We start from the raw sequence: 16276 nt of genomic DNA, 5'->3' as shown, positions 1-16276 counted from the left end.
TCACAGAACTGGGGAGGGAGGGGCGTCGGGGAAGGTGGCCGTCGCGCCACGCGGAGCCGCTCCGGCAGGTGGAGGGGGACCCCGGGAAAACCCGGTGTGAGGTTCACTGCGAAGAGAGGGGAGCGCGGAGCCCGAGGCAGGGAGGGTGGACTCGGGAAGGAGGAGGGCGGCCGACGCCCCTGAGCCCTGGCCGGGCGAGCGCGGCGGGACGCGCAGCCCCTGGTTTGGCGGATGGCTGGAGTCGCCGGCCGCCGGTCCCGCCCGAGGAGGGACAGGGTCTGTTTAGATCTGCGTCTAAATTTAAACGCGCTCGCCCGCCGCCTCCGCCCCGCCCTCGCCCGGGCCCTCCTCCTCCGCGTCCTGTGCGCGCGGCCCGTGCTGCGCCTCGCCTTCGCCCGCCGCGGCGCGACTCGCCGGGGACATGGAGGTAAGGAGCGGCCCGCGCTGCGGGGCGACCTGCCGGGCAGCCGGGCGGGCGCGGGGGGCTTTTCCCGGCGCGGCTCCTGGCCCCGCACTCGCACGCTGGAGAGAAACCGAGGGCGGCCACGGCTCTGATGGGACAGAGTGCGGCAAGGACCGGCCAGAGGGCAGAGCCCCGAATCTCAGAGGTGGCCCTGAAACTGAAACAGCTGCCGTGAGCGGCTGGCCCTCTTTGCAGGTCTGGGGCTTCCCTTGTCACTTGCAGAGTGGCCTTTCTGGAGTCCATCTGTCCTCTTCTGAAGTCCCTCTGCGCCTGCCTCATCTTTCATAACTTTCTGAAAAGCGCCCCTAACCCGCCGTCAGATGACCTTTTTCTAGTGAGACCCTAGGCTCCCGGATGCCCCTGTCCTCTGAAACTGTGTGTCTTGGGACGCGTTGGTCATATGTGGGGGAGCTCCAGAGGGGACCCAGGCTCCTCTGACTGCTGGGAGGAGGGCTGGGGACTTTCTGGCCCGTCCAGTCTTAGTGGGTGAGGGCCACCACCGCTCATAGGAGGAGTGGCTTCCTCTCCCCCTTAAAACTGACACCTAACCTAAATCAACCTTAGCAGGACCTGGGGCTTTTGAAAAGAGCAAAGAGAAGCCGCAAATGTCATGCTGTTTTTAAGGTGGTTCCCACTGGTACTCTAAAGAACACTGCTCCCCTCTGGGCTGGGGTCTGCCGTCCTCAGGATGCAATAACTGCTGGCTCTTACTAGCCAGCTGTTGCGCCTGAGGCCAGTCTCCCAAGCTGGACTCCTGCTGGCCTTCTCTGAAGGGACAGTGGGTTTGTCCTGCATGTTCACCTCACCCACTTGTCTTCCAGGAACTGGGCTCTCCTGGGAGTCTTCAGGGAGGGAGGGACCATGAGATCCACTGGGGTCTGAGAAGGACTGTCTGGAGACAATCGCAAAGCAGAGAAAGTTGCTACAGACGCAGGACCCCTCCTCTTGGAGAGCTGGGTTGCACTCCATCCTCTTGGAGACTTGGGGTGCCTTAAACCTGGGGGAAGGGGTTCAATACGAATCATGCCTTTTCTAATCCCTCCAAGAATGGACTGAGATAAGAGGAAAGCGAATTTACACTTAAAGCAAGTTTGAACTTCAGGAAAACCTCCAAAGGACTCCTGCCACTGGGGGACTTTCTCCCCCACTCAGTTGAGGAAGGAGCAGTGGGTGGTGGAGACCCTGAAACAGTCAGCACAGCAATTTCCTGTGTGGTTTGGGGGTGGGGCATGAAAAGGGAAGGCCCACCCTTTAGGAACTGAGAGATGGAGAGAACTCCCTGGAGTTTGGGGGCCTGGGAGGGGCCTGACAGGAAGCCTGGCAGATCACTGTGACTCCCAGGGATGGGTTTGCTGGTTGGGAATGGCTGCTTTTGAAGTGTCTGTCGAAATCACCTGAAAAAAAAAAAACAACCTGCCACTGCTAGCATTGGTGAAGTGAAGGCAGGAGATGACGATGCTCAGCTAGGAAGCTGGCTTGTCCTGTGGGGCACAGCGTGCTGGTGGGCTTGGGGATTCCTGAAAAGCTCAGAGTGGTTTTGAGAGGTGAAGGCCACTCTTGAGACATGGGGGAACTGCTGGTTTGGGAAGAAACTGAGTTAAATTCCTTCCAACACTAGGAATTCAAACCAGACCTGTGAGGCTCACCTTCCTCTCTAGAACCCTCTTACCTAGCAGGAGCCATTGGGAATTTTTTTTTTTTGAGTCAGTTTTATCTCGTCCTCGACATGGGTCCTTCCGTCAGCCTGCCGTTGGCCCTCTGGAATAAACAGGAGTCGGGTGGCTGCCCTCAGACCCCTGCCTTTGACACCCGCAGTCCAGTAGGGTTCACTGTGTCCCGTCGGGTGTATGATCTTGTGCTAAGTAAGTGGCTGCTCAGAACCTGAAAGGAGTGCAGAGCAGCTGAGCCTCAAAGGAAGCCTCAAGCAAGGTGAGAGGAAGCCTGAGGAGCAGGTGCAGGCAGAACGTGCCCCTCTGTTCAGGAGAGTAGACCAGTGGCTGCAGGGAGAGCAAGAGAGGAGGGGCCACTGAGTCACAGCAGGTGCTGCCCAGCAGGTGGGTGGGGGCTGGGACCCAGGCCATCTGCAGGAAGGAAAATCCCCTTGCCTAGCTGTGTGCCTTTTTCCAATTCCTACAGACTGTCTTCTCTAGAAAAGATTCCAGGTGAAGTTATTGTAGATTCCTGGTGTACCCAGAGGACAGAGGAGTATAGTGAAGAAGGAGCTGGAGCCTGAGAACTTCAAATTTAAATCAATAGTCTCAATTCCTTCTATGCAGGTTGCAGGCCAGCTGGTGTGTGTCCCCCTGGATTCTGCTCCATGGGCAGTAGAAACTCTGCAGTGTTGCCTAAGAGAGTGGCCCTGAGGCAGCAGGGGTGAGAGGGCAGAGGTGCAGCTCATGGAGTGTGCGAGGCAGTCAGGGTGGGGAGCCCCTCTGAGTGCAGGTGTATTCTGACTGAGAGACAGCAAGAATGGAGACACAGCAAAGAGGGAAGACCGTGTGCTGGAGAGACTGCAGAAGTCACTTCCTGGATCACCGATCCAGGAGCTGGGATCACCTAGGTTTGCGCTCACCAAGGTGTCCAGGCAGGGCCTGTGTGCAGGTCTGCAGGCCTCCAGAGATTAGCACCGTGCAGAGCCTCAAATCACGGTTCTCAACAAAAGCTCGCTTGATAAATTTAGTAGAAACTGGGAGCTCCTCCCCGTCAGTCTGCAGCTCAGAAGCCACTACCTCTGCAAGCCCTCCCAGATGCCTTCAGTCTCGAGTCTCAGAATACTTTGTTCAGACCACCATTGGGGCATGGGGCAGCTCTGTGACTGTCACCTGCCTGGCTCTCCCTGAAGGTTGCAGGAGGCAGGGCCATTCTTACGTATTCTAGGGCCAGTGCCATCCAATAAAGACTTGTTGGATGAGTAAGTTTGTTGCTAGAAATGAGACAAAGATCAGATTTTTAAAAAACAGTGTTTAGGTATGTTAGCTTTGATTGTTCTAGGCAGAAATTTCCATGGCTCCATGAGAAATACAGACCTCTTATGATACAAATGTGGTTCTTCTGTAGGAAAAAATAATGGGTGAAGTTATCATAGATAGGAACCCAGAGAACATAGGTGTTTAGTAAGAAAGAGCTGGAAACTCTGAACACTGAATTTAAGTTAGTATTCTCAGTTCCTTATATTCAAACCGTAGGCACTGCCAAGTAGCCTGAGGGTGCTTGAAAAAAGTTTAACTTTCTCTGACTAAATCCTTCACTTGTTCAGCTAAATAGTAGAAAATTCAAAGTGTCTCCCCACCACATGGGTCTGCTATTTAGTTGAACCAATGAAAGGTTTAAATGAGTGAAAACTGAACTTTATCACCTCTGAACAAATCAGGAATTCCTGGATGGAGACAGCGAAGGAGCCTGTCCTCCATGAGGCATGCCAGGTTCCTCCTGGATATTGTCTGCACCGTTTATTTGATATCTGTTGAGCATTTATTATGTGCCACATCTTGTACTTAAAATGCCACTTAAAAATAGAGAGCCTTGGGTCTGGGGCTGTGGCTCAGGGTTAGTGCTCTCGCTAGCACGCACGAGACACTGGGTTTGATCCTCAGCACCACATAAATATAAAGGTATTGTGTCCACCTAAAACCTAAAAATAAATATTTTTTAAAAATATAGAGAGCCAGGTGCAGTGATGCACGCCTATAATCCCAGCAGCTCTGGAGGCTGAGGCAGGAGGATTGTAAATTCAAAGCCAGCCTCAGCAACAGCGAGGCGCTAAGCAACTCAGTGAGACCCTGTCTCTAAATAAAATACAAAATAGGGCTGGGGCTGTGGCTCAGTGGTTGAGAGCCCCTGAGTTCAATCCCTGGTGCCACCCTCCTCCCCCCAAAAATAGAGAGCTGCCACGTCTTCATCCAGGAGTGACAGTAATGGCAAGAGTACGCGCTGGTAGACCTGACGTGTCCACTTTGGAATCTGTTTTCATTCATACCGTTTGGCCTTATTAAACATTTCCTAAGGCATTAAAAAATATCACGAGGATGGAGGAGACCCCAAGCCCTAGAAGACGTTATTTGGAGGTGTCCCGGCCGAAGCCCACACTCTCGCTGCCCTCCGCCCACAGGCTGGGCCGGGGGTTGTCATTGGAGGTACCGCAGCCTCTGGAGCTGGAGTGAGGACTGACACAGGCCCTGCCTTCCTCTCTGCTCCACCGAGCTCTGCAGACCCTGGCAATGGCTTCACTTGGTTGCTTGTCCCAGGGGAAGAGGGGCCGTGGCGCCGTGGGGCACCCTGGCGGGCCCGATGGGCACTGGAGGCAGATTGCAGAGCCTCCGTGGGAAATCTGAGCACGGCCGCTCTGCAGCCCCGGAATCTTATCAGGGCCGCCAGAGAAAGCATTTCAGTTCCAGAGAAATCCGAAGGCAGCTCTGCCTCCCCCCAGTGATAACACCAGAGGTCTACAGAGCCAGCCTAGCCGGCTGAGCTCCCTGGAAGTCCTGGAGAAGTCACCCAGCTCTGGGTGGAACAGGGCTCTCTGACTGTCCCCACACACCGTCGAGAACAGAGGTCTGTGGCGGGCGGTGCGGCCTCATCTGGGAAGGTGCGGCCTGGGCCTTGAGTGGCTCCTGGGGGAGTCTTCTTATCAGAGTTTCCTCACAACAGCAAGATGCTCCTCGTGTTCAGCCTGCAGGATGTCGTGTGCCACACACCAATCCATGACAATGCTGACAAAGTTGAGACTCAGCCACCCCAACCACATGGCCCCAGGGCCCTGCAGGAGCTCCTCGTCCAAGGGGGTCTGCCTGGGCCAGACCAGAGAGGACACTGTCCCTGTCCCTTGGTCTTTGGGCAGTGAGCACCCCTCTGTTCCTCTTGGGCTTTCTGAATACCTTTCTCCTGGGAATCCCGGAAACTGGGCCCTGGGACACACCCTGTAGTGATGTGTTCGGATGCATCAGACCCGATTCCAGGGAAAGGCCTCACTGCCAATCCCAGCCTCTGGAGTCTCTGAGGAGGAGACAAGGTGGACAGGCAGGGTCCCCTGTGAGGGACCCCTCTGAGATGCCACCGAAGCTCATCCCGTGTGGGAGTGTAAGCAGCCTTAGCCAGACACTGTGAGATGGGACCCTGAGAAGCTGGATGTTGGAGCTGACATTCTCCCCGTCTGAGAAACAGGCGTCGGTCACATCAGAGATGTCCCAGCCTTCCTTTCTAATGTGTTTGCCCTGCCTGTACACCTGCTTGCACTCCACCAGGGCCATCCTCCTGGCCTGGGGGCAGGGGTCACGGCACTTTCCCAGGCTGGACCTTTCTAATCTTTGGTGGCAATTCACAGGATGCCACACTGGCATATTAGACTCAGCCAACACCCACGTGCCCTGGGCCCTCACTGCCCACCAGCACTGGGGATCCAGACCAGAATGTATCTGTCACCTTGCTGGCCCCTGAAGATCCCGCAGTCTAGGAGGGGAAGCACCTAGACCGGATGCCACGCACCACAGGAAGGAGGGGCCTCCCAGCCTGGGGCTCATCCGTTAGAGATGGCAGAGGTGGGTGAAGAGAGGAAGAGGAGTCAGCCGCCCAGCTCTCTGAGGGGCAGGTCTCCCAGTCAGAGGGCCTGGCGAGAGCGGAGCCCTAGGTGCCAGCCGTGCCGGGCTCACAGCTCGCTCCTGGAAGAGAAGCCCATAAAAGCGTTTGCAGTGGGAGGACTTGCTGGGGGACACGGAGAAATGTCAGGTGCCGTTGCTGCCATAAAAGGCACTGTCTTCTATTTGGGGAAACAAAATATACGCACATGACATGACATAAAAAGTACAAGATACTATCTTGATGAACTCGGAGGTACGTGGGAGTTCAGCGTCAGCTTCTCTGTAACGGGGTGGAGAAACCCCGCCTCAGCCGGGATGCCTCGGCCAGTGCGGTCCTCCCCTCCTGGCAGCCCTGGGGGTCTGCGGGGACAGGAGACCCCGAGTCCAAGGGTGAGCACACTCCTGCCTGGGTCTGCACCCCCCAAGGCTCCTGCTGAGGAAGTCGATTTGGAACAGGTTCTTGGCCCCAAGGGCGTCCCCCAGCTGGGGGCTCTCAGATGGGGACACTGAGGAGCTCTGGAAGTGGCAGCTAATGTTCAAGAAATGGGCGTGACATCAGACGCGTCCCCAGCATTGTTTGTGAACTCTAGGCAGACCCACCAAAAGGCACCGCAGGCCCTGCGCTGCTCCGCCCAGAGGCCTCTGGGAGTAAACCCCACACACGCTCCTGTCCCACTCACAGCCACCACAGCCCACTCGTTCCTCCCACTGGGGTCAAACCCAGGGCCTCACACAGGCTGCGCTCCCGTCTGCGGCTGAGCTCCCCTGCCCCACCTCTGCACTCTCTGAAAAGCCAGCATGTCCCCTCGGAGCCCAGGGCTGCCCAGGGACGAGCCAGGTGGAGCAGGAGTAACAGCCTGCCACAGGCCTCAGCCCCCACCCAACTAGACCAGGAACGGAAGCGAGAAGCAGAACCCGCAGCTGCCATTGCTCAACCCAGGCACCTGCCCCAGGGCACAGAGAATTTCATCACTGGAGGCTCCGGCCTCCTTGGGCCTCCCTGCTAGACCTCTACTTGAGTAGTTCACTGGGCTAGACAGACCAGACCCTACCCCACACCCATCTCAGCTCCTGAACTACATTCCCAGGCCTCAGGCCCGGCTTGTCATGCTCTCAAGATATGCTCTAGGGAGAGTGGAGGTTCTCTTCTGAGCAGCCTCACCGCCGTGGTGTGGGACAGACCTGAAAGCTGGCCGTCGGGCTACTGACTGCCTCTGTTGAATGCCCACCATGTGGACTCCTGCATAGATTTATCATTTTAATCTCTAGGTAAGGATGTTCGTGCGGCTTGCGCAGACCTGGAAGGTGGCTGCCAGAGAGCCACACTTGAACCCACGGCTGTGGCTGGGGTCCTGGGCCCTGTTCCCTCCCTTGCCCTCCTCCAGGGCGGTGTGGTTCCTGGAGAAGCCACAGGCCTCCCGGACTCACCCCTGCTGCCCGCCGCTGCGAGGAGGCTCAGGGCTGGGCCTTCACCTCGGATTGCCTCTTGGCCCTCATCTGCACATCTGGAAGCCTCCTGAGGCCCTGTCCCTGGGGGACCCTGGTGCCAGCACTTAAGGCGGGGGAAACAGTGGGTTTGTAAGGGGTGTCAGTCAGGGTATAAGCACTTTGAGCAGGGGGGAGCGTGAGCACTTTTTCTCACCCTTTTAATTTTAAAGATGAGGACATGAGGGAAGGCAGTGGCCCAGCCGTAGCGGGTCTAGGCCTCCTGGCTGCAGCTGCAGCAGGACCCTGGACCCTGGTGCTTAAGTGGACCCGTGACTGTTTATTTCCTCCCAGCTCTGAATTGCCCCCTCGGGGTTCTCAGGGGTCTCCCACACTCCAGGTCTCCCCGTCGGGCACCATCTCCTGTGCAGGTGGAGAGGGCGGGTGAACAGCAGTGAGCGTCAGAGGGCCGGAGGGCCCAGCCCCCGGGGGCAGCCCGCATCTGCCTTCCTACCAAGAGCCTTTCTCAGGGCCCTTGGCCCCTTTGCCCAGTCATGCTGGGTTCCCCTCATGGAGGCTCGGATTTGAGTGTGGGGAGGAGGGGGACCCAGAGGACTGTAAATGGATTTTCTTAGGGGAGATGGATGGGAGGCTTGGGGACCTGCCTGGTGCTCTGGCCAGGTGCCGCGGTCCTGCACGGGGGAGGATCCAAGCCAGCCGAGCAGGCAGGCCTACCTGAACAAATGACCACCCGCTGGCTGGCTCAGAACACAAACGCTGATTCTCTCCATTCTGGAGGCCAGATGTCCAGGTGCCTCCTGCACCTCTTCCGGTTCCTGGTGGTTGCTGGGTCTTGACTTACCGAGGGCTGCGTCACTCGGCCTTTGCTGGTCCTCGCCTGTGTTCCTGATAGGGACGTGTGTCACTGACAATTCAGGATGACCCCTCATCTCAAAGACCTTCCAGACACGGAGGGGCGGGCTCTGGGGTGATGTGGAGCATTTCCATGAGGGACGGGTCACTTCCAGTGTCTTTCCAGAGAGAGCGTGGTGCTGCAGGGTGGGGACCTGCTCCAGATCACGTGGGGTCCCCACCTCCATGAAGGACCAGGCCTGGCACGATGCCACGTGATCTCCTTCAACATTTTGCTCTCCCACACCCAATGCCTTCACTGATGAACTTTCATCCCCTTATTAAAGCTGTGTGCTGAGAAATTAGCAATGAGAATAATTAAGTCACAGTGTTTACCCAGAAGACTCCAGAGGCAGAATGAGGAACAGAGACAAAAGAAATGGTCACAAAAGAGAGGACTGTAAAGAGCTCCGCCGCATGAGTGTAGAGAGGCCCGAGTCGCCCTGACACACAGTGCCACAGTTTAGTGGCTTCTCACGCGTACTGTACGTCTGTCGGGGTGGCTGGGGGCTCTCTCCAGGTCAGTGTTTGTCCTCCTGTGGGACCGAGCTGATGAAGCAGCTACCACCCAGAACATTGCTGGAGATCGGGGCAGAGGGGAGGAAAGTTCTGCAGGACGTGCAGTGGCCATCAGGTGCTTTCTCCTGGAAGGGTCAGAAGTGGCCGCAGCTCCACTCAGCCGCAGGGGCCAGGAGGACTTCATGCATGTCTGCAGCGCCTGGCAGAGTCTGCAGGCCTCACGGAGCAGCCGCAGCCGTCTCTGAGCTGGTCTGAAGTGAGACTGCCTCCCGCTGACCTGGCGGGAGGCTGAGGAGGAGCCCTCCCGCCTCCTGACCTGGGCTTCGCGCTGTCCTGGGAGCAGGCGCTCTTCTTGGTTGACCTGAGGGCTCCACCCAGGCACAGGGGGCTTCAGTGACGCCCGCTGCACTTCATGCACTGGGGAGATCTAGAGAGGCAGGCCGGCGTGACTGGGAACCCAGGGGTGCGTGTGTGTCCCATTTCTACAGAGAATGACAGCCATTAGGAGAGCCCTTTAGGCTGCTTCTTGACATCCTGGGACCAGTCCAAGAGCCACACCATCAGGAGGAGCCGTTTCCCCCTGGTGGTGCCTGGGACTGTGATCCTTCTACTTCTTGCCCTTCTGATGGTAGAGGCGCCCACGGCGGGGACTGGGCGCCTCTTCCTGTGGAGTTGTGCGGCTCCTCATCACAAGTCCTGCCTCTCGTGCCCATGGGAGGGTTCGTGGAGGTCACTCTGCTGGTCACGTGGGAATCAGGTGGTAGTCTGAAGGACCGGGCGGCCACAGGCTGCGATAGGCCCAGGGATGGATGGGGTACAGAAGGCAGACGGCGAAACCGGGGTTTCAGGTCCACAGTGGCGGTCAGGCCTCGTCTGTGACACCTGCTTTCTTTCTTTTTTTTTAAATATTTATTTTTTAGTCGGACACAATACCTTTATTTTGTTTATTTATTTTTATGGTGCTGAGGATCGAACCGAGGGCCTTGCACGTGCTAGGTGAGCGCTCTGCCACTGCGCCTCCAGCCCTGACACCTGCTTTTCTGACTGACCGGCTGTGTTGAGGAGGCAGTAAGATCATGCATGCAATAAGTTAGGTGATTTATGAACCCACCTTAAAAAGTTGAGCTGTCCCATAAAACCAAGGTGCTGGTGTTCATTCTAATTGAACCAATACCGTGAACAATCATAACAGCCCGAGGGTGTCTTCTAGTGGGAGGTGGCAGAAGAGGGTGACGCTGATGAGTGTGAGCTGCGCTATGCAGCAGAGTCTTCCTAATCAGGACAGGGAGGTTTTCTACAGCAGAAAAGAAGCTTGGACCTGTGCAGTGGCCACAAAGGAAGTGCTCTTTCTTTCAAAGCCCTTTCCCATATCTCCTCTGGACTCTAAGCTCTGAGACCCCGCTGTCGGCCTGGTGTCCCACGGTGAGCATAATGTGTGCTCTGCATACCTCAAGAACGAGGGTGGGATGTGGCTGCACACAGTGGAGAGGCAGCCACGTGGGAAGAGCGCAGACGCCGAGCCAGGAGGCTGGGTTTGCATCCCGACTTTCCCATTTAGTAGCTGCAGACCTGCCTGCAGCTTGGCTTGCACGTCCGTCCGTCCATCAGTCCAATGGAAACGCTGATGGCACCTGCCTGGGAGGGTCCTTAGGAGGGCCGACTGAGTCAGTGCTTGTCCAAAGTGGGTGGTTAGAATGGTGCCTGGCACACAGTAGGTCAGCAGTTCTCGTCATGGGAGGGAACAGCCCACCCTACCCTCCACCGTTAGTGCAGCTCTGTCTGGGACATGGGATGGACGAGACCATCTGGGGTCCTCTCCAGCCCAGGAGTCTGGTGGGGTGGTCAGGGCTGCTGGCTAACTCTCTGTACTTCCATGGGACACTGGGCCTTCTTAGGGCAGTGCTGGGCCAGAGCTTGTGTCTCCTGCACCCTGGGGAGTCTTGGCACAGAGTAGCTAGTCAGAGCGCAGCTCACAGGGCCTGGGCTTTCACGTAAAGGAAGCCCTTCACCTTTGCTTTGGCAGACCTGAATCCCCAGCATCGCTCCTCATGCACTTTGGGCCTTTCTTAAGTAGAATGAGGGTTATTTGAACACAGGCTATGGATCTGAGCCAAGACAGCTGCCAAGTAACCAGCAGGCAGGTAGCACATACCGTGTGGAAACACTGGACGGAGAATGTGATTCACGTGCTGGGCAGGCAGGAACATGGCAGTATGAGATTCCATCGTGGTATTCAGAAGGGAGTGCAACTTCAAACTGATAAACTGTTTATTTCTGGCATGTTTCATTTAATATCATCAGACTGCAGCTGACCACAGGTAACTGAAACTGCAGAAAGTGAAACCCTGGCTGAGAGGTGACCAGTGTGTAGCTTTCCTGGCTTCCCCCTGCCTCACCTGGTTCTGTGTCCTGACTGGTCTTTTGCCCCACAGGGAGGGTAGAGTCTGAGTCCACAAGATAGCTGTGGGGAGTGGAGGGTGAGGCCAGCCGTTCACAGCAGAGCCATCCCCCTGCCTCAGTGGGCAGCAGCCTGGAGCTTTCAGTGGGTTTAGGGAGTTGAGTGCCTTCTGGTTTCTCGAACAATCACATTGCTTTTACAACAACGGGTATTTTTACTAAGATGGGTTCAGAGTAGTCGGAGCTACCTTGCTGGAAGCATCCTCATCCAGGACCCCTGGCCTTTCCTGAGCATAGGAGTCTCAGTGGCAGGACACAGGGCTCTATTAAACATTTTTGTTAATGACTTGAATGAAAGGGAGAAAGAATCCAGATGACCCACAGCTGGAATTATTAATGGGACACAAGACACACTCAAGTCAAAAATGATTAATGCAGGATGAGACACTGGCCAGAACCAACAGAATGAAGCTAAACAGGGAGGGTGAGAAGCCCTCTGCTTAGCTGTAGGAAGGGGCCTGGCCTGGAAGCGCACGACATTGTTCAACCATTCCACGAACGTCTGGGGCCACCCGAATGCTCGGTTCTGCTGGAGAGAGTGAGAGCCAAGAGGCCTTGTGGAGGCCGAGGGAAGGGACTGGCCCTGGAGGCAGAGGCCGAGGGAAGTGACCTTCGGGTAGAATGAGCTGCGGGGACGCCCAGGTGCTGCCACCCCCTGGGTTGAGGAAGTCAGCCAAAAAGGACAGCCTCCATGTGCTGAGCCGCACCCGACAGGCGGCCATGGTGAAGGAGTCAGGCGGGGACAGCGGCTACCAGAACGCAGGGTCTCCTGAGTGTGGGCGCGGGTGCACGTGTGGCGCGGAGGGATGGGAGAGCAGGTGGTCACGGCCAGGGGGCTGACGAACAGGGCTGCTCAGGCCAGGAAGAGGGTGGACGGTGTGCTCTCTGCAGGCTGCAAAGGGGGGCCCTGGATGGCAGGGCTCAGGGCATCACGGGAGCACCGAGGGTGGCCCTGCGTCTGGCCCTGCGTGCTCGCGCGCCACCAGAGGGAGAGCCGGCGAGGCCGCTGTGCCGCACCCCTGGGAGGACTCAGAACAGTGAAGGAAAGCCCATGCTCAGGTTAAGTGAGAAGGCCTGAGCTTTAGCTGACCACCAACACTTTTATTGATTATTATTCATTCACTTATGGGGGAGCCGGGGATCAGATTTAAGCCCAGCCCAACAACATTTTTTTGAGGAAAAAGATAACTCAATCTCAGACTTGATTTTCACACCCCAAATGCAGGATTTGAGTCTCTCCTCCTGCCCAGGCCTCCTGGACTCTCCGCAGGTCCTTTTCCCAGATTCTCTCTCTAGCTCCGAAAAGGAGGCCTCAGGGACACCAGGCCTGTGGGCTCTGGGCTGTGACCTGAGGCTGGAGAGGATGGGAGTGGGGTAGCCAGGTGCCCTCTAAGTGCCTCCGTGGCACCCAGGCTGTGGTCCTGCAGCAGATGAATCATGAGGCTTCAGCCGTCCACTGACAAAGTCTGAAGGAGGAATGTTCTGGTTCTTGTTTCTCAACCGATGATCAAAGTGTGATCAAGAAAAAACCCTTGGTGCATGCCTGTGGTCCCAGCCACTTGGAGGCCTGTCTGCGCAACTCAGTGAGATCCTTCTCAAAAATAATAAATAAATAAATAAAATAAAAAGGGCTGGGAATGTGGCTCAGTGGTAGAGCACTAGTCTGGCATGCATGAGACCTTGGGTCCTCTACCCAGTACTATAAAAAAGTAAAATATTCATTTATTATTAAGCCAATCTTGAACATTTACAGGTAAACCATAAACCTTCATCATCCTAACACAATGACTATTTCTCTCTCTCTCTCTCTCTTTCTCTCTCTCTCTCTCTCTCTCATTTAAAAGAAGGGAGAAATGGATAATTCTACTATGTGTAACTACTTTCAGCTTTGGGTCTTTCTTATATTTGGCCACACAGGATTCTTACATAACTGGAGTCAGCATAGACGCAAGTCTGCACTCTTCTTATTTACTGTTATTTCCAAGATGACGTCCTTGTTCTGCGTAGCCATATTGTCATTTTAAACGCCTTCTTGATGGTCTATGATACACTACACCATCCTTTATTTAGTCGCTTTTCTATCTTGGGCCATGGCGTTGGCTTCCACTTTCTCCTGTTATAAATAACCCAGCTATAAACAGTCCTGTGTCCTTTTCTTCTTCTGAATGATTTCTTTGGAAGCAATTCCCGGGAGTGGATTATTAGGTCGAGGACATGGATGTTTTTATGGCTCTCCATGCATGTTGCCACTTTGGCCCTGGCCTCCTTCCTTCCTTCCGCGGAGGCTCCTGTCCAGCTTGCCGGCTCAGCGGGATGCTCCAGGAAGGGAATGTGAGGTGAGAGGGCTCAGGAGCCATGTCCAGCCAACGGCCCTTTCCTCCCAGGGTATTGCTGCCAGCCCGGGGAGCGGAGGAAGGGGGTGTGGACACCCTGGGAAATGAAGCAATCCTCTGGTACTTCCCCCTGGAGCGTGGGCCGCTGGGGGGAAATGACATACCAGATAGGGGTGGGGCAGGCAGTGACAGTGACACTGGGGACACAGGAACCTCTAGTGGGGTCAGGAAAGGAGCAGAACCTGAGTGTTTAAGCTGGCTTCTAGGTGATGGCTTGCAGTCTTGGGAAGCGTGTCTGCGCGGGGGAGGAGAAGCGACCCTGCTCACTGGCTTGCTGAGATCTGTAACCAGCACCAACTGTGTCGGGTTCTCTGCTGGGACCATAGATACCTTGGGGAATGAAGCTTGGCTCCTGCCCACAGGGGCCTTGCAGCCTAGTCGCGGAGTCAGAAAGGCAAGGTGTGATTGCAGCAGTTTGGTCAATACGGGTAGACGCGGTTCTATGTGGTGACCTGCACATCCTGCGTGGAGCAGGAGGAGTCCAGGGAGGGGAGGCGCCCAAGGAGGTGATCCTGAGCTCAGTCTGCAAGGACAGGAAGGAGAGGGTGGCTGAAGGGTGAAGAGAAGGGTGTTTAGCTGGAGGACCGAGAAAGTGTGTATGAAATATGACCTTGTCTAGTGGGGGGACCATGCCAGAGGGGACCAGACCAGACCTTCAGAGCCTCTCCGGGGCCTGATGGGGAAGGAGTCGGGATCTTCTCAGAGCAGGCGTTCAGGGTCAAGTTGCAAGGGAGCCTGGAGGACCCACCCTGAAGCTGCGTACATGCAGCCAGCACACTGTCCCACTTATGCTGGGTACAACTAAGGAGAGTGTGACACCAAGAGCCACCTCTTGGTGTCTCACTCATTTTACTCCTGGAGCAGGGAGTTATATGACCAGACATATTTTAGGAAGCTCACTCTGGCTGTGGCTCTGAGGATGGACTGGAGAGAGATGTCATGGAGGCCTTCTGGAGGCCGGTCAGTCACCCACACTAAAGACCAGGAAGCTGGCTTCACGGGACCAGGGAGGGAGGGGGGACAGGAATTTGAGAGGAGGACCCTTCTTCACAGGGACAAGACGTAGCTGAAGATTAGGCACGGTTCCCAGGGGCCTGCTCGGATAGGGATGCCCAGTGCACCACGACATTTAAAAAGCAGACAGGCCAGGGACTGGGTTTCTCATGTCTCCCAGGCACCTGGGAAGGTGCATGGTGTGAGCGTGGGTGTGAGTGTGCTGGAGGAGAACCCAGGGAGCCACTCAGGGGGCCAGGCCAAATTCCACTGCTAAAGCATCTTGGATCAATGGTGCAAGATGGGGGGGCCTCACCAGCTTGATAACTCCACCCCATCTGGCTCACAGGGAGAGTTAAATGAGATAACTTGGAAAATGTGTGTAGGATCCACATGAGCAGGGGTTTTACCACCACATCTTGGAAAGTGCTAGGGACAAACCTGGAGATAACTTGGCCCATTGAGAGAGACGGTGCCCTGGAGCCTAGGTGCTGACGTAAGGTAACAGGGTGAGCTGCCTGTTGTCCACCTGCGCCTGGGCCTCTGCTTCTTCCTCCTCTGTGGCTTCTCTTTGAAGCTCTGGGAGGCCAGATTGGGTGGGGCAGGGGCCACTCACCCTAGGCAGAGGCTGTGTTTGATGCCATCAGCTGCGGTGCATGGAACTTCCTGAGTCCCCGGTGTTGGGGCTGGGCTCCAGCCTGGGGCACGGAGAGACCTGCTGTCCACCCCAGAAGGACCACTGCCATCCCTGGCATGAGCTCTGGCCAGTGTCCAGGAGCTACAGGGACTCCGCTCTGTCTAGGGAAGGATTTTGCATTTTCCGTAGAGAAGCACCAGTTAGGACAGAGCTGGGCCAGGATCCCGGCCCTGCAGTGGTTGTGCTTGTGCAGGCCGGAGAGCTGGGCCAGGTGGGAGAGGACACGAGGCGCTCTCGCCTAACGCATGCTGTGAGCCAGGGGAGTGTGCTGCAGGGGAGTGAAGGGTGGCCCAGATGCCCCTTCCACAAGGCCACCCATGCCCCAGTCGTCTGCTCGGCTGTCACAACACAGATAGGTCGGCTGGAGCAGCAAAGCTCTGCTTCCCCACAGCTCTGGAGGCTGGGAGGCCAAGGTCAAGGACTGCAGGTGGCTCCTTCCAAGGCCTTGCTTCTGGGCTTGGGGACAGCCACCTTCTCCTTCTGTTCTCACATGGTGTGTGTCTCCTCCTGAGGACGGCAGTCAAGTGGCATTAGGGCCCACCGTGAAGAGCTCACTCTGACCTAACTACCTCTGTAAAGACCCTACATCCAAACACAGTCACATTCTCAGGGGCTGGTGACCAGGCTTCAATGTGGGGGTTGGGGGACACAATTCAGGCCTCACCTTCAGCTGTGGTGAGAACAGAAAGGACATGGCAGAGGTCCCCTTTCCACGACAGCTGTGGGGGCCGAGTGGCATGCCAAGGGCTCCTTGGAGCCAGGTGACCACTCCCACCGGGCCTGTCCAGCCGCAGCCTGGGGAGAGGGCCAGGCACAGTGCTGCTGAACGGCCTCCTGCTCCCGC

General features: G+C 56.3%; 1 protein-coding gene across 5 annotated transcripts in view; it reads left to right on the top strand.

Annotated features, from left to right (window-relative positions):
• Nucleotides 1–279: 279 nt before the first annotated feature.
• RCSD1 (RCSD domain containing 1) overlaps nt 280–16276 on the top strand; it is a 53047-nt gene continuing 37050 nt past the window's right edge. Inside the window, exon 1 of one of the 5 annotated variants that reach the window (XM_081297301.1) lies at nt 280–427. In XM_081297301.1, the coding sequence (XP_081153427.1) occupies nt 422–427 (6 nt within the window). In that variant the 5' untranslated portion in view covers nt 280–421. Of the gene's footprint in view, nt 428–13520; nt 13686–16276 lie in introns of those variants that run through there. The other 4 variants (XM_081297300.1, XM_081297298.1, XM_081297295.1 and 1 more) reach the window with 4 other exon arrangements.

This window comes from Spermophilus citellus (assembly GCF_964194105.1).
Source record: "Spermophilus citellus genome assembly, chromosome: 6".
Lineage (NCBI taxonomy): Eukaryota > Metazoa > Chordata > Mammalia > Rodentia > Sciuridae > Spermophilus > Spermophilus citellus.
The sequence above is the reverse complement of the archived record's forward strand: the minus strand, read 5'-3'. Positions and strand labels throughout refer to the sequence as shown.